This window comes from Oncorhynchus tshawytscha, linkage group LG05 (genome assembly GCF_018296145.1).
Source record: "Oncorhynchus tshawytscha isolate Ot180627B linkage group LG05, Otsh_v2.0, whole genome shotgun sequence".
Taxonomy (NCBI): domain Eukaryota; kingdom Metazoa; phylum Chordata; class Actinopteri; order Salmoniformes; family Salmonidae; genus Oncorhynchus; species Oncorhynchus tshawytscha.
The window spans coordinates 41,173,948-41,191,207 of NC_056433.1; the positions used below are offsets into that span (position 1 = coordinate 41,173,948).

General features: G+C 41.4%; 1 protein-coding gene across 1 annotated transcript in view; it reads left to right on the forward strand.

Moving 5' to 3' along the window:
- Nucleotides 1-17,260, forward strand: part of LOC112266748 (pleckstrin homology domain-containing family G member 1) — a 91,745-nt gene that overhangs the window by 18,489 nt on the left and 55,996 nt on the right. The window contains exon 2 of the mRNA XM_024444515.2: nucleotides 16,614-17,155. Coding sequence (XP_024300283.2) covers nucleotides 16,614-17,155 — 542 coding nt within the window. The remainder of the gene's footprint in view (nucleotides 1-16,613; nucleotides 17,156-17,260) is intronic.

Here is a 17,260-nt window from a genome sequence, read left to right on the forward strand (position 1 = left end):
TTGATAGCCCATTCACTGCTCATTGGAACGCAGAGCTTTCAAAAGATGAGTCACTTCCGAATTGGATTTTTCTCAGGCTTTCGCCTGCAAAATCAGTTCTGTTATACTCACAGACAATATTTTTACAGTTTTGGAAACTTGAGTGTTTTCTATCCTAAACTGCAATTATATGCATATTCTAGCATCTTGTCCTGACAAAATATCTCGTTTACTACTTGAAGGTTATCTCATAATTACAATTCCTAAAACATACGTGTCTTATATCATTTAAAATCTATTTGTTGTTATTCCCACCAAAGTGTCCGATTTCAAATAGGCTTTTCAGCGAAAGCACTACAAACGATTATGTTAGGTCTCCACCAAACCACAATAAGCACGGCCATTTTCCAGCAAAATATAGCCTTCACAAAAACCAGAAATAAAGATCAAATTAATCACTAACCTTGAATTATCTTTATCAGATGACACTCATAGGACTTCATGTTACACAATACATGCATGTTTTGTTTGATAAAGTTCTGAGTTTACATTGGCGCGTTAGAATCACTAGTTCCAAAAACATCAAGTGATTTTGCATAGCCACATCATTCAACAGAATTCATCATTCAACTCAATTTAAAAACACCACAGCCGCAAAGATGGCATCAACATAAACAAGAAATTACATGATAAATATTCTCTTACCTTTGATCTACATCAGAAAGCACTCCAGGAATCCCAGGTCCACAATAAATGTTTGTTTTGTTCGAAAATGTCCGTTATTTATGTCCAAATACCTTCTTTTGTTAGAGCGATTGGTATACATATCCAAACGCTAATTCTGGTCAGCGTTATATCGGACAAACTTTAAAAAGTTGTGTAGAAGAAACATTTCAAACTAAGTACAGAATCAATCATTAGGATGTTTTTAGCATATAGTTTCAATAAAGTTCCAACCAGAGTATTCCTTCTTGTCTTCGTGAGCAAGTGACTACCATGAGGAAAAAGTAGGATTACAAAATGGCTGCTTGATGGACAGCAGATATATTCTGCTCTCATTCACTCCCACATAGAAGCCTCATTATAATTTCTATTGATGGTTGACATCTAGTGGAAGCACTAGACAGTGCAACATCATTCATATCTCAAGGGGATTTCTTTGGGGACTCTGGTGATTACATACAAGCTCAGATTTCTGACTTCCTGTTTTGATTTCAACTCAGGATTATGCCTGCCAATATGAGTTCTGTTATACTCACAGACATCATTCAAACAGTTTTAGAAACTTCAGAGTGTTTTCAATCCAATACTAACAATAATATGCAAATATTAGCAAATATGACTGAGGACCAGGCCGTTTGATATGGGCACCTTTTCATCCAAGCTACTCAATAATGCCCCTGCAGCCGTAAAAAGTTAAATGCTCTACAGCATAGCTTTCTAGTGTCCAAAAAGCTTTCTCTACCCTTAATCCTGAACACCTCTAAAACAAAGGTCATGTGGTTTGGTAAGAAGATTGCCCCTCTCCCCACAGATGAGTATGAGTATGTAGTATGCTTATTGATCATAGTATGGATATAGATAGTATGCCAAAAGTTCCTTGATGTCGTACTACATTGGCCAAAATACGACGTATACAAGCAGTGGACACTATTTATGTACTTTTAGGGCCCATAATGGAATTCTTCAGAAAGTGGGCGTGGCTTCACAAAGTTTTCAGATTTGAAGAAAATGGCGGAAAATATGAAGCCGAAGACCGAGACTGGATACAAATTAATTTCTTTAATCTATTATGACAAATGTTAACAAAATGTTGAGCAATGTAAATAAAGTAATGGCTTTTCATATAAGTTACGTTACACGTTATGTTGGCTACCCTATCCTCACTAACCACATAGCATATCATTACTGCAGTATGTACCGGTATGTTAGCTATCTCCCTAGTTGGCTACTAATACATCGAACTTGCCACCTATATGCTATTTAACTAACTACCCAACATGTATTTACTTATTCACCACATTCTTTGCCAACTAACACACTTTTGTACATTTGCCCAAAAAACGTAATACTTCCAGGTCAACTGTAATATGAAAACCATTGTAATGCACAATTTCTCCCCTTTCCAGCAAAATCAATGATGAGCCCTTCATGCTGCCCGTCTCTGCATGATTGAAGAAGGAAATTCCATTTGGGGAAATGACTTTTTTCACCCCATCTGTCCATCGTATCACCTCTAAAATGTAAATCTAACTTTATAGAGAGTGTATGTAATGAAACTATTTTCAAGGTTTGTCTTGAATTTAAATCGGGTTTTTAGGATTATCTTCAGAAGTTCACAGCTGCTGTCGCGGAGTCATGATGGCTTTGACTAGGACCCCTTACCCAGTCCTTTCCTTGTTTTTAATCTACGAGAGAAGTGCTACACCTGGTGGAATGAGGCTGTATGACACAGAATGAGTTGCATAATGCTGTACGCTATGTCAAAATACGTCACAATTTAACGTACAGTGTCAGGGGTCCGTTTTTTAAAACTTTTCTCCAATACTATCGGGCCATTACCATGTCAATCAACTCTTGAATTGAAACATAGTTTACACCCCTGATTTTGATGTCAACACAGTTGCTACAGTCCCATTCGTTTTCATTGCAGCCTCGTTTGAATGCTGCGGTTGCACATACAGTATTTGTACGTAACAGGGTTATTCACTGTTAGTCTCAATGGACATTGTTATTTCGGGTGTGTTTGTAAATTCGCTCTGGCTATCTACTCCAATTTCAGAGCACTCGTCTGAGTGTGCCAGAGCACAGAATAACTGACGAATTTACTAATAGAAATTTACTAATGCTCAACATCTGTTTAATATGGCCGGTGTCAGTAAACGTTGGCAAAATGGCATAATTTAAACCTCTTAGCTCGAAGATCCCGCTAGCGTAATCAAATTCGACAACATCCGGTGAAATCGGAGTGCGCCAAATTCAAAATACAAAATCGTAATATTAAACATTCATGAAAATACAAGTGTCATACATGATTCTTTAGCTTAGATTCTTGGCAACCTAACTGCGTTGTCAGATTTCAGAAAAGCTTTACGGCAAAAGCATAGCATTCGATTGTCTGAGGACAGCGCCCCATGTCAACATATCTTTCAAACCAGCACTGGCGATAACAAAATCATAAACAGCGATGGAATAAATCACTTACTTTTGAAGATCTTCCTCTGGTTGCAATCCAAATGGTCCCAGCTACACAATGAAAGGTCGTTTTGTTCGATGAAGTCCTACTCTATATCCCAAAAACGCCGTTGGCATCATTGAATTCAATAATCCAGTCCTTCAAAAGGCATACAAAGGATTCCAAAATGTTACCAGCAAAGTTTGTCCAAATGAGTCAGACAATGTTTTTTATTCATCCTCAGGCTGTCTAATATCTAAATAAATTATCATATTTTAGACGGAGAATAGTATGTTCAATAGCAAAGGAAAAGAACGAAGGGCACGCCCACGTTCACGCACGCAAAAAGACTACTTTTGCCCTGGTGCTCAACTTGGAACAACTACAAATACTACTTTTTTATTTTTAACTAGGCCAAAAACCTTGTATAAAGACTTGACATCTAGTGGAAGCCATAGGAACTGCAATATGGGAGGCGAGAAATTAGATCTTTCAATGGCATTGCATTGGAAGTCATTCCAAACTCAACTAAAATAATTCCGGATCAATTTTCCTCTGGTTTTCGCCTGCTATATCAGGTCTGTTATATTCAGAGACATTATCTTAACAGTTTTCGTAACTTCAGAGTTTCGTGCTCATAATAGCTCTTTGATCATAATAGCTCTTTGAGTGAGTGTCTGGCAGAGAGACTCAGTCTCATGACGCACGCTCCTGGCAGAGTTTGCTCTCGTTCCAATGCTTTTCTTCAGACAATAAAATTCTCCGGTTGGAACCTTATTGATGATTTATGTTAAAAACATCCTAAAGATTGATTGCATACATCATTTGACTTGTTTCTACGGACTGTAACGGAACTTTTCGAGTTTTTGTCTGGAGGAAGTGCTGGCACCTCATGAAGATGGATTACTGGGTTGAACACGCTAACAACAAGTGGCTAAATTATGGGCTTTATGGAACTTTATGGAACAAATCTGTCATTTATTGTCAAACTGGGATTCCTGTGAGTGCCTTCTGATGAAGATCATCAAAGGTAAGTGAATATTTATAGTGTTTTTTTCTAGCTTCTGTTGACGCCAAAATTGCGGATATTCCTCTGGCTGTTTTGGGTTCTGAGCGCCGTTCTCAGTTTATGCTTTTTCCGTAAAGGTTTTTGAAATCTGACACAGCGGTTGAATAGAGGATAAATATATATTTTATTCTGTGAATAACACTTGCATCTTTTATCAATGTTTATTGTGAGTATTTCGGCAAAATTACCGGATGTTTTGGAATCAAAACATTACTGCACGTAACGTGCCAATGAAAAAACAATGAAAAACTGAGATTTTTGGATATAAATATGCACATTATCGAACAAAACATACATGTTGTCCTATGAGTGTCATCTGATGAAGATCATCAAAGGTTAGTGATTAATTTGATCTATATTTCTGCTTTTTGTGAATCCTCTCTTTGGCTGGAAAATGACTGTGTTTTTGTGACTTGACTCTGACCTAACCTGACCTATGTTGTGCTTTAGCTGTAAAGCATTTTTAAATCAGACACGATGGGAAGATGTTTATCTTTCATTTGCTGTATTGGACTTGTTAATGTGTGAAAGTTACATTTCAGCGGAATGTTGTCGAGGCCCTGCGCTAGAAAGGTTAACATTAGAAGCCTCCTCCCTAAGTTTGTTTTATTCACTGCTTTAGTACACTCTGCCAACCCGGATGTCCTAGCCGTGTCTGAATCATGGCTTAGGAAGACCACCAAAAACCCTGAAATGTCCATACCTAACTACAACATTTTCCTCCCAGATAGAACTGCCAAAAGGGGGTGGAGTTGCAATCTACTGCAGAAATAGCCTGCAGTTCTGTCTTACTATCCAGGTCTGTGCCCAAACAATTTGAGCTTTTACAATAAAAAATCCACCTGTCCAGAAACAAGTCTCTCACCGTTTCCGCTTGCTATAGACCACCCACTGCCCCCAGCTGTGCCCTGGACACCATATGTGAATTAATTGCCCCCCCATCTATCTTCAGAGCTCGTGATGCTAGGTGACCTAAACTGTGACATGCTTAACACCCCGGCCATCCTCCAATCTAAGCTTGATGCCCTCAATCTCACACAAATTATCAATGAACCTACCAGGTACAACTCCAAATCCGTAAACACGGGCACCCTCATAGATATCATCCTGACCAACCTGCCCTCCAAATACACCTCTGCTGTCTTCAACCAGGATCTCTGTGATCACATCCTCAATTGCAAAAATCGCTGAAGCTGGAGACTTACATTTCCTTCACTAACTTTAAACATCAGCTATCTGAGCAGCAAACCAATTGCTGCAGCTGTACATAGTCCATCTGTAAATAGCCCACCAATCTACCTACCTCATCCCCATATTGTTTTTATTTACTTTATTGCTTTTTTGCACACCATCATCTGCTCATCTATCACTCCAGTGTTAATCTTCTAAATTGTAGTTACTTTGCTACTATGGCCTATTTATTGCCATACCTCCTCAAGCCATTTGCACACACTGTTTATAGACTTTATTTTTTATATTGTGTTATTGACTGTACGCTTGTTTATTCGAAGTGACTCTGTTGTTGTTTCTGCGGCACTGCTTTGCTTTATCTTGGCCAGGTCGCAGTTGTAAATGAGAACTTGTTCTCAACTAGCTTACCTGGTTAAATAAAGGTGAAATACATTTTTAAAATTGCCTGCGTCCATATAATGGGTCTACGGTCAAACGACCACCCCTCATCACTGTCAAATGCACCCTAAAACACCCTAAAACACTTCAGGCCTTTCTAATCGACCTGGCTCGGGTATCCTGGAAGGATATTGACCTCATTCCGTCAGTAGAGGATGCCTGGTTATTCTTTAAAAGTGCTTTCCTCACCATCTTAAATAAGCATGCCCCGTTCAAAAAAAAATTGAACCAGGGAGAGATATAGCCCTTGCTTCACTCCAGACCTGACTGCCCTTGACCAGGACAAAAACATCCTGTGGCGTATTGCATTAGCATCGAATATCCCCAACGATATGCAACTTTTCAGGGAAGTTAGGAATCAATATACACAGGCAGTTAGGAAAGCAAAGGCTAGCTTTTTCAAACAGAAATTTGCATCCTGTAGCACAAACTCCAAAAAGTTCTGGGACACTAAAGTCCATGGAGAATAAGAGCAGCTGCCCACTGCACTGAGGCTAGGAAACACTGTCACCACTGATAAATCCACGATATTTGAGAATTTCAATAAGCATTTCTCTACGGCTGGCAATGCTTTCCACCTGGCTACCCCTACCCCGGTAAACAGCCCTGCACCCCCCACAGCAACTTGCCCAAGTCTCCCCATTTCTCTTTCACCCAAATCCAGATAGCTGATGTTCTGAAAGAGCTGCAAAATCTGGACCCCTTCAAATCAGCCAGGCTAGACAATCTGGACCTTCTTTCTAAAATTATCTGCTAAAATTGTTGCAACCCCTATTACTGGCCTGTTCAACCTCTCTTTCGTGTCATCTGAGATCCCCAAAGATTTTAAGCTGGAGCGGTCATCCCCCTCTTCATAGGGGGAGACTCTCTAGACCCAAACTGCTACAGACTTATATCTATCCTACCCTTCTAAGGTCTTCGAAAGCCAAGTTAACAAACAGATCACCGACCATTTTGAATCCCACCGTACCTTCTCCGCTATGCAATCTGGTTTCCAAGCTGGTCATGGTTGCTCCTCAGCCACGCTCAAGGTCCTAAATGATATCATAACCACCATCGAGAAGATACTGTGCAGCTGTATTCATCGACCTCGACCTACTATAAATATTAAACTTTCATGAAATCACAAGTGCAATACATCAATATAAAGTTTAACTTGTTGTTAATCCAGCCACTGTGTCAGATTTCAAAAAGGCTTTAACGGCGAAAGCAAACCATGTATTTATCCGAGGACAGCCCCCAGCACACAAATCATTTTTAACCAGGGAGTTGCGACATGAAAGTCAGAAATAGCGATGTAATATATGCCTTACCTTTGAAGATCTTCTTCTTTTGGCACTCCAAAAGGTCCCAGTTACATTACAAATGGTCCTTTTGTTTGATAAAGTCCTTCTTTATATGCATAAAAACTCAGTTTAGCTGGCGCGCTTCAGTTAATAATCCACTCAGTTTCCCTCCTTCAAAATGCATACAAAATGAATTGCAAACGTTACCAAAAAACAAGTCAATCAACGTTTATAATCAAACCTTAGGTACCCTAATACACAAATAAACGATCAAATTTAAGAATCGTTATTGTCTTTACCGGAGAAAAATACCAAAGAACACGTTCTCATTTACGCGCTTGGAAACACTACAGCAGAAATGGGAGCCACCTAGAAAAACTACGATTTCTGGCTCTTTTTTACAAAACTATCCTGAAACTCTTTCTAAAGACTGTTGACATCTAGTGGAAGCCTTAGGAACTGCAATCGGGCACGATTTTGCCCTTATAAAAGTGCCAGCCATTGAAATCAGTGGTAGGATGATTTCTTTTTTGGGGGGGGGGGATGATATGTCCTCGGGGTTTCGCCTGACATTTCAGTTCTGTTAGACTCACAGACATTATTTTAACAGTTTTGGAAACTTTAGAATTTTCTATCCACATCTACAAATTATATGCATATCCTAGCTTCTGGGCCTGAGTAGCAGGCAGTTTACTTTGGGCACACTTTTCATCCGGACATCAAAATACCGCCCACTATGCCAAAGAAGTTAAGAATTGGAAGCACAGAAATAGTGCACGTAGAACAGATCTATCGCTTCTTAGACTTAAATTCCATGAGATTGACAGATCTATAACTTCTATGTGAATTTAGTCAGGTTGCCCAAAAATTTACATATTTCAGCTTAAGATCAGTGCAAAAAAAAACATAAAATTGGTCAGGAGCCCATAAAACGGCTGCTATGCAATGCAGCGCCATTCTAATCCATGCTGGATTGAAATTGTTGCGTTTATGTCCCATCCTACATCCTATGTTCGATACTATCAGGTTCTGACCACTAGTTGATGCTGTTCCTTCTATTATGTGATGATTTTTTAAAGAATCCTACACCTAGCAGTCCATGGACCAGGTATGACAGCAACCCCATGCTTTGGTTTTGTTTATCTGGCCACTATTTCAAACTTTTTAGTCAATGGTACTGTGTCTATATCAGCATTTTCACACTTCTTGTCCAAATCATCCTTAAGTATATAAAAACTGATTGTGTAATGTCCTGGCAGAATCACACTACAGTAACCAATATGTAATTTAGTGATTTGTGTGAACTATCCTTTTAACAATGGTGGGGGAGAGGTCTTTAAAAAATAATCACATAATAGCAGGTAACCTGGTAATATCAGGATGTAGGATGGGACATAAACCCAGCATCTTCAATGACCAAATTCACTGAATACATTACATAGGATAAAGAAACAATACTCTGAGCCGCAGTTCCATACTACCTGTCAAACATAGAGAACTGATACGATATGTTTGTTGTTGGGGTGGGATTGGCATACAGTGTGAGGGGTCCGTGGATGGCTTTGGACCATTTTTTTCTTACTCATTGTTTAAAATCCAAATCAGTTGATAGGTACTATAAGTATTTACTATTATGAATCCTATACATTTAGTGTCGGATTTGGGTGCAATCAATTAGCTTAAGCTGCAACATGTAACTTTTGGGGTGACCCGACAAAATTCACATAGAAAAGCGAGTTATAGATATGTCATTCTCATGGAAAGAAACTCGTAAGAAGTGGTAGATCTGTTCTAGTTTAGATGGTATGATGATTCTCTAAACTTGCTTGTTTTACCACATAAAAACTAGGCAAACTAGTAGAATTTTTGCAACCAGGAAATGGAGGAGCAATTTCTGCACTGTGCACCTTTAATTTCTGTAAGATCAAAATATATTTAAATAAAATAATGGTTCTCGGAATGCTTATCTTATCGATTTCAGAGCAATGTGAGATGGTGGGTGTCATAGCTTGCTGAAATGACATGGAACGACCAATGCACAAGCTATGAGAGGATTCCATGGCACTCTTTACATCTCCCACAGTACTCCTTCAGCACCTCATTTCGATATCATAAAAATGTTTTTGTAACTCATGTAACTCAAAGTTTATGCTTGTCAAATACTGTAGCTGATGTAAAGTTTGTGGACTTGAGATTTCAAGTGACAGTTGGGATTGGCAACTTTGTAAGCTATGTATATAACTCAGTGTGTGTGAATTACTAGAGTTATTTGAGAAAGTGAACTAGTCTTGGCTCACACATGTTCTCTGCATTGTATGTGCCCTGGTCTGTAAGTATATATATATATGCTCTGCCATGTGAGTATATTTTTATTTGGTAAAGCATATGCTTTTTATATGGTAAAGTATATGGGGTTAGGAACTCATTAATCCTCTGGAATCCCCCGGGCCAGGATTGCTGGAATTGGGAAAGCTGTTAGTGGAACCCTTACATGACTTCCTAAACACCATGTCTCTATGAACAACACTGACAGAGGATCTGTGGCAGTTATATTTATGAATGTTAGGGGAAAGGAGGGAAGAAGGAAGGAGAAATGAATGGATTGAGGGAGAGAGTAAAAAGAGTAAGAGCAAGTGGGGAAGAAAATAGAGGAGAGGTACAGAGGGATAAAGAATGTGAGGGAGGCGTAGGGAGAGGCCTAGATCTCACAGGCCAGACCATTGTCTTGAGCGGAGCTGAATTCAATGATGTCATATTTTAGAGTGAGTCTCTCAGCAGTAGCACTCAAGAGGGCCCCCTCCATTTCTGCCTCTGTCCTTTTTTATCCTTACCCTCTATCTCTATTCATCTTTGTCTGCCCCTTTTTGTCTCTATCCATCTTAACTTTTTCTCCTTTCCTTTGAGTTGATATATCAAATAAAATGTTATTTGTCACATACACATGTTTAGCAGATGCTATTGCAGGTGTAGCGAAATGCTTGTGTTTCTATCTCCAACAGTGCAGTAATATCTAACCATTTACAACAATACACACAACCTAAAAGTAAAATTATGGAATTAAGGAATATATAAATATCAGTTTGAGCAATGTCGGAGTGGCTTAGACTAAAATACAGTAGAATAGATTACAGTATATACAGTTGAAGTCGGAGGTTTACATACACCTTAGCCAAATACGTTTAAACTGAGTTTTTCACAATCCCTGACATTTAATCGTAGTAGAAAATCCGTTTCAGGTCCGTTAGGATCACCACTTTATTTTAAGAATGTGAAATATCAGAATAATTGTAGAGAGAATGATTTAATTCAGCTTTAATTTCTTTCATCACATTCTCAGTGGGTACACTCAATTAGTATTTGGTAGCATTGCCTTTTAAATTGTTTAACTTGGGTCAAACGTTTCATGTCGCCTTCCACAAGCTTCCCACAATAAGTTTGGTGAATTTTGGCCCATTCCATCTGACAGAGCTTGTGTAACTGAGTCAGGTTTGTAGGCCTCCTTGCTCGCACACGCTTTTTCAGTTCTGCCCACAACATTTCTATAGGATTGAGTTCAGGATTTTGTGATGGCCACTCCAATACCTTGACGTTGTTGTCCTTAAGCCATTTTGCCAAAACTTTGGAAGTATGCTTGGGTCATTGTCCATTTGGAAGACTCATTTGTGACCAAGCTTTAACTTCCTGACGTCCTGAAAGGCTGGTGCTTCAATATATCCACATAATTTTGAGGCCATCTATTTTGAGAAGTGCTCCTGCAGCAAAGCACCACCACGACATGATGATGCCACCTCCGTGCTTCACGGTTGGGATGGTGTTCTTCGGCTTGCAAGCGTCCCCCTTTTATCTACAAACATAACGATGGTCATCTCAGATTTTCAAAATATGCGTTACAGCCAACGCTAGACAAGCATTTATGTAAGTTTATCATGGCATAATGCTATGCTAGCTCTGCTGGCAGCAGGCAACATTTTCACGAAAATAAGAAAAGCAACCAAATTAAATAATTTACCTTTGAAGAACCTCAGATGCTTTCACTCAGGAGACTCCCAGTTAGATAGCAAATGTTCCTTTTTTCCCCAAATATTATTTTTTGTAGGCGAAATAGCTCCTGTTTCTTCATCATGCTTGGCTGTGAAATCGACCGGAAAATGCTGTAACGCCAAACCTTTTTCCAAATTAGCTCCATAATATCGACAAACATGGCAAACGTTGTTTAGAATCAATCCTCAAGGTGTTTTCACATATCTATTCGATAATATATCAGTCGTGACAGTTGGTTTCTCATCAGAAGCAAATGGAAAAATACTGCAGCTGGAGATTACACCTGGTAGATGTAGTCTCTTATGGTCAATCTTCCAATGATATGCCTACAAATATGTCCCAATGCTGTCGACACCTTGGGAAAGCGACAGAAAGCCTAAGCTCATTCGTGGCCCATTCACAGCCATATAAGGAGTCATTGGCATGAGGCGGTTTTAAAAAATGTGGCACTTCCTGATTGGATTTTTATCTGGGTTTCGCCTGTAACATCAGTTCTGTGGCAGTCACAGACAATATCTTTGCAGTTTTGGAAACGTCGGTGTGTTTTCTTTCCAAAGCTGTCAATTATATGCATAGTTGAGCATCTTTTCGTGACAAAATATCTTGTTTAAAACGGGAACGTTTTTCATCCAAAAATTAAAATAGCGCCTCCTATATCCAAGAAGTTAAAACGGGAATGTTTTTCATCCAAAATGTTTAATAGCGCCCCCTAATGCATAACTGGTTAATGACTCCAAAGTAAGTGTATTTTATTTTAATTTAACTAGGCAAGTCAACAGTGGCCTAGGAACAGTGGGTTAACTCCCTGTTCGGGGGCAGAACGAGAGATTTGTACCTTGTCCGCCCAGGATTTGAACTTGCAATCTTTCAGTTACTAGTCCAATGTTCTAACCACTAGGCTACCCTGCCACCCCTGTATCTAAACTTCTGACTTCAACTATACATATGAGATGAGAAAAGCAAAAATATGGGAACATTATTAAAGTGACTAGTGTTCAGTTATTAAAGTGACCAGTGATTTCAAGTCTATGTATATGGGGCAGCAGCATCTAAGGTGCAGGGTTACGTAATCGGGTGAAAGCTAGTGATGGCTATTTAAGTCTGATGGCCTTGAGATAGAAGACCGCACCACCCTCTGGAGAGCCCTGAGGTTGTGGGTGGTGAAGTTGTTGTACCAGGCAGTGATACATCCCGACAGGATGCTCTTAATTGTGCACATGTAAAAGTTTGTGGGGGTTTTAGGTGCCAAGCCACATTTCTTCAGCCTCCTGAGGTTGAAGAGGTGCTGTTGAGCCTTCTTCACCACACTGTCTGTGGGTGGACTATTTCAGATCATCAGTGACGTGTACGCCGAGGAACTTGAAGCTTTCCACCTGCTCCCCTGCGGTCCCGTCGATGTGGATAGGGGCGAGCTCCCTCTGCTTCTTACTGAAGTCCACGAACAGCTTTGTTTTGTCAACATTGAGTGAATTTATTTTCCTGGCACCACACTCCCAGGGTCCTCACCTCCTCTCTGTAGGCTGTCTCGTTATTGTTGGTAATCAGGCCTACTACTGTTGTGTTGTCTGCACTTGATGATTGAGTTGAAGGCGTGCGTGACCACGCAGTCATGGGTGAACAGGGAGTACAGGTGGGGGCTGAGCATGCACCCTTGCGGGGCCCCTGTGTTGAGGATCAACGAAGTGGAGGTCTTGATTCCTACCTTCACCTCCTGGGGGCAGCCTGTCAGGAAGTCCAGGACCCAGTTGCACAGGGTGGGGTTCAGCTTAATGATGAGCTTGGAGGGTACTAGGGTGTTGAATGCTAAGCTATTGTCAATGAACAGCATTCTTACATAGGTATTCCTCTTGTCCAGATAGGATAGAGCATTGTGCAGTGCGATGGCATAGTCTGTGGATCTATTGGGGTGGTAAGAAAATTGAAGTGGGTCTAGGGTGTCAGGTAAGGTAGAGGTGATTATGATATGATCCTTAGCTAGCCTCTCAAATCCCTTCATGATGACAGAAGTAAGTGCTACGGGGCGATAGCCATTTAGTTCAGTTGCCTTCAGTTACCTTCCTTGGGTACAGGAACAATGGTGGACATCTTGAAGCAAGTGGGGACAGCAAACGCGGCTAGGGATGCTGTCTGGGCCGGCAGCCTTACGAGGGTTAAAATGCTTAAATGTCTTACTCATGTCGGAGAAGGAGAGCCCACAGTCCTTGGTAGCGGCTGCATCGGTGGTACTGTGTTATCCTCAAAGTGGTCAAAGAAGGTGTTTAGTTTGTCCGGAAGCAAGATGTTGGTGTCCGCGTGGCTGATCTGTATGAGTTAAATATGAATGTGGGAGCTACTTTGTGGATATGTTTTATTCTGGCCAGCTGAGGCGGGTGGAATCGTGGGGGTCGTGGGGGTAGAGAGGACGGGGTGTCTATGGAGGGTGTGTGTGTGTGTCTGGGACTCTTTTTACAGTGAGAGATTTGACAGTTGAAAGCTGTATTGGCTGTATTGAAGGCTGTATTGTGACAGAGGAGCAGAGGGGCAGAGAAAAGAAAGGACAGCAGCTGCTTTATAAACCCTATACAGACCTGATTCTATCTGTGTCATCTGCTGACTATGAAGGCTCATAGAGTCTCATTGTGACGTGCTGTGTTTACACAGGCCTATGTTAGGTATATTAAACTGGGCTCGATAGAAGGTATGAGGGCTGGTCTTTGTCTCCTTACTAAGGCTCTGGTCTAAATGTAGACCAGGTTCTAAAACCCACTGCTTCACTGTCTCTCTGTTATGGCAGGAAAGGTAGAGCTCGCAGCACTAATTCCTAAACACACACAAGCATATGGCCAAATGCAACAGGAGATACAGTACCAACCCGTAGGCCCATAATTAGAGATCATTTGCAACCTTTCGGTTACTAGTCCAACACTCTAACCACTAGGCTACCCTGCCGCCCCTCTAATGGCTAAAAGGAGCCACACTAAACACACACACACACACACACACACAGCCTTTCGCTCAGTTAGTATTCCGCCCTAGATTTGCATTCCCATGCAAAACTAGACAGATAGCTAACAACCAAGTCTTCAATAAATCTCCCAAAGCGTAACTTTTCTTGAATTAATATATTGAAAACGTTTGTTGTGAAACTGCAAAATACAGAAAAATAATCTAATTAGTATTCAATTCACACCGACATACTGTAGCTGTACATTATACATTTCAAGTTGAAGTTGAAGAAATACAAAGCACGTGCCAAGGTACCATGTATCTGGCATGATGCCAAACCATATAGCTAATTGTTACTCATAGTAGCATTGTTTTTGTAACAACTAGGACTGGGAATTGCCAGGAACCTCACGATACAATATTATCACGATACTTAGGTGCCGATACGATATGTATTGCGATACTTTCTCACGATTCTCACAATTCTATATGTATTGGGATTTGTTTTGCGATTTGATGTTCCAAACATATTGCTCACTGTATGTCTGCTGCAAAGAGATGAGAAAATTTGTTTGGATCAATCATGGACATAAAAGTGCTGAAAACATGTTGAAGTTTTTACGCAGATTCAGACGACTAGAGCTAGCTAATGCTACCTAGCAAAAAAATAACTATTGATATAATATAGTCCAAAATAATATCGCAATATGTAACTATCCATTTTTTTCCTATCACCAATAACAACCACAAACACACACTCTTTCTTTCCTCATTCTTACAAACTCACACACACATGCATATCTGGGTGAGTAGTCATTATGAGGTATTGTGTGTGTGTGTGTGTGTGTGTGTGTGTGTGTGTGTGTGTGTGTGTGTGTGTGTGTGTGTGTGTGTATCACTGCTCCTCTGTCCATGGGGTGGCATGAGGTGGCTGCAGTTTTGGTTTGTGGCCATTTTCTCTCTTTTTCACTGATGTGTCAGTGTTATAAAGTGAGTCAGACTGGGGACTGTCATCTAGACCCTACACACGCATACACACAGCGAGTCCCAATCTCATGGGAGTAAGTACCGTGGAATGGAACACGGTTTAGTGCTGCTTCATTTAGGACCGCTCACATTCATCATTCATGCTTTCCTTTGGCCTGGCAGTCCAGACATAGACACCCACATTCTACTCTCAGACTCATGAGACTCTCTTAAGCATATCATAGCCATATATACAGTGTTCATAGAGTCTGCATACTGTAAGAGTGTCTATGGCCTCTTAGTCAAGGTGAGAGATCAGAAATGCGGTGGCCTCATTCTTTGAGTGTGTTCAAAGTTTCACATTTCATGTTTCTCAGCATGTGCCTTGAACCTCTTCTGATCCCACATGATCACACGTGCTTTGATGTTAGATGGTCTAACTGGACAGAGACATGAATGCATGAAGACACAGGAAGCTATATATCAGGGATTTGATCATAATGTTGCTAAAACATCAAATGGTGCTGGGTAGCTAGATTGCCCGTAATAACAAAGATTGTTGTCACCGTCTACTGTACCTGGGATATAGAATTTCTCTCTCTCTCTTTTTTTCAGTATCTCTCTCTCTCACACACACCCCCTCTCTCTCTCTCCAACCCCTCCTTCTCCCCTCACTGAAAGTGGTCTTTCTTCTGAGGGGAGATTCCTGTACAGTGCCAGTAGCAGTTCAGAAAGACCCTTTGTGTGGTTTAACCTCAATGGACGTGTGTGTGTGTGTGTGCTCGTGTTCACAGACACATGGTTATGTCGGCACCAGTCTGTCGCCTAAGACACACACACACAGCCCCCTCTCTTCTAGAGTAATAGGGCTTTCATTCATTGCCCGAGAGAGGGAATATTCTCACCATTACACTGTTAATCTGGTCATTAAACCCCCTCCGTCTCTGGGTTGGCTCTTACAATCTTGCTCTTTTTCACTCACTCTCTCTCTCTCTGTTTTTGTCTCTCTCTCTGTCTCCCTCTTTCTTTCTCTCTCTGTAAATTACTCAGTGTGATCATCATGGCTTGGCAGAGTGCTTCTTTTTGTGCATGTTCAAAGCGTTCTTAACTGGCCATAGTGTGAGTGAAGGACATAGGCGTCAGTTTCAGAGAGGCTGGAAGCCACACTCTTATGCCTGTGGTCTGTTTTTCAGTTGGAATCCTGAACAGATCACCACTGTACGGGACATGAACAAGGTGTGGGTTTTCTGCTTTGGCCGGTAGAGTTGAGGACATGGCTCCACAGTCACTAGCTTTTTTGCTGAGAGAGAGAGAGAGGGAGAGAGAGAGGGAGGGAGGTTTACAGTAGCCAGTTAGGCTGTGGCCTGGCAAGCTTGCCACTTGGAATCCAGATAGGGGCACTGTGGGATTTTTTTATTTTTACTTTGGGGGATAGTTGAGGCTTTCAAGCATTTTTCTGTTCTGTGAGTATTGACATTCATTGCTATGTACTTGATGAGAGGACAATAAAGGTCTTTCTCTCTTTCTCTCTTCCTCCCTTCAGATGATTACACGGATGCCCTCCCTCCACTGCCGGACATTCCAGATGCCGACTCGGTCTTAAGCTCCGTGGCTATTCCAGGTCGCTCCCGCCAATCTGACATCCGCCACGCCCCCCTACGCTACTGCTCTGCCCACAGCATGGACTCCTCCCCCAACAACGGCGAGCGTCCAATCAGCTACGGCTCAACCTCTTCCTCCGCCTCCTCCCGGGACAGCCACTGCTCACTGGGCAGCCGCTCCACCTTAAGCCCATCCTCTCATTGTGATCCCGCTTCGGACCGTGACCTGGACTCCGGGGCGATCCGGTTGGAGCTGGTTCCAGCCAGGCAGCTGGGGTGTGGGGATGAGGAGGAGAGGAAGGATGGCGGGATAGAGACAGGGAGAGAGATGGTTAAACATGGGTCTGCACAGACCCCACAGTCAGACACAGAGGCTGGGGAGAGGTCCACCCCGGGGCCCAGGGTGCAGTATGTGGGCAGGGTGGTTCAGGAAATACTGGACACTGAAAGTACCTACGTACAGGACCTGCACAGCATTGTACAGGTGAGGAACATGGTACCACACAACCACTGGAAAGATACACCAGCTATCTCAGTAGGATAGCACATACAGTATAATACTAACTGGCATGGTACAGATAGCATAGTA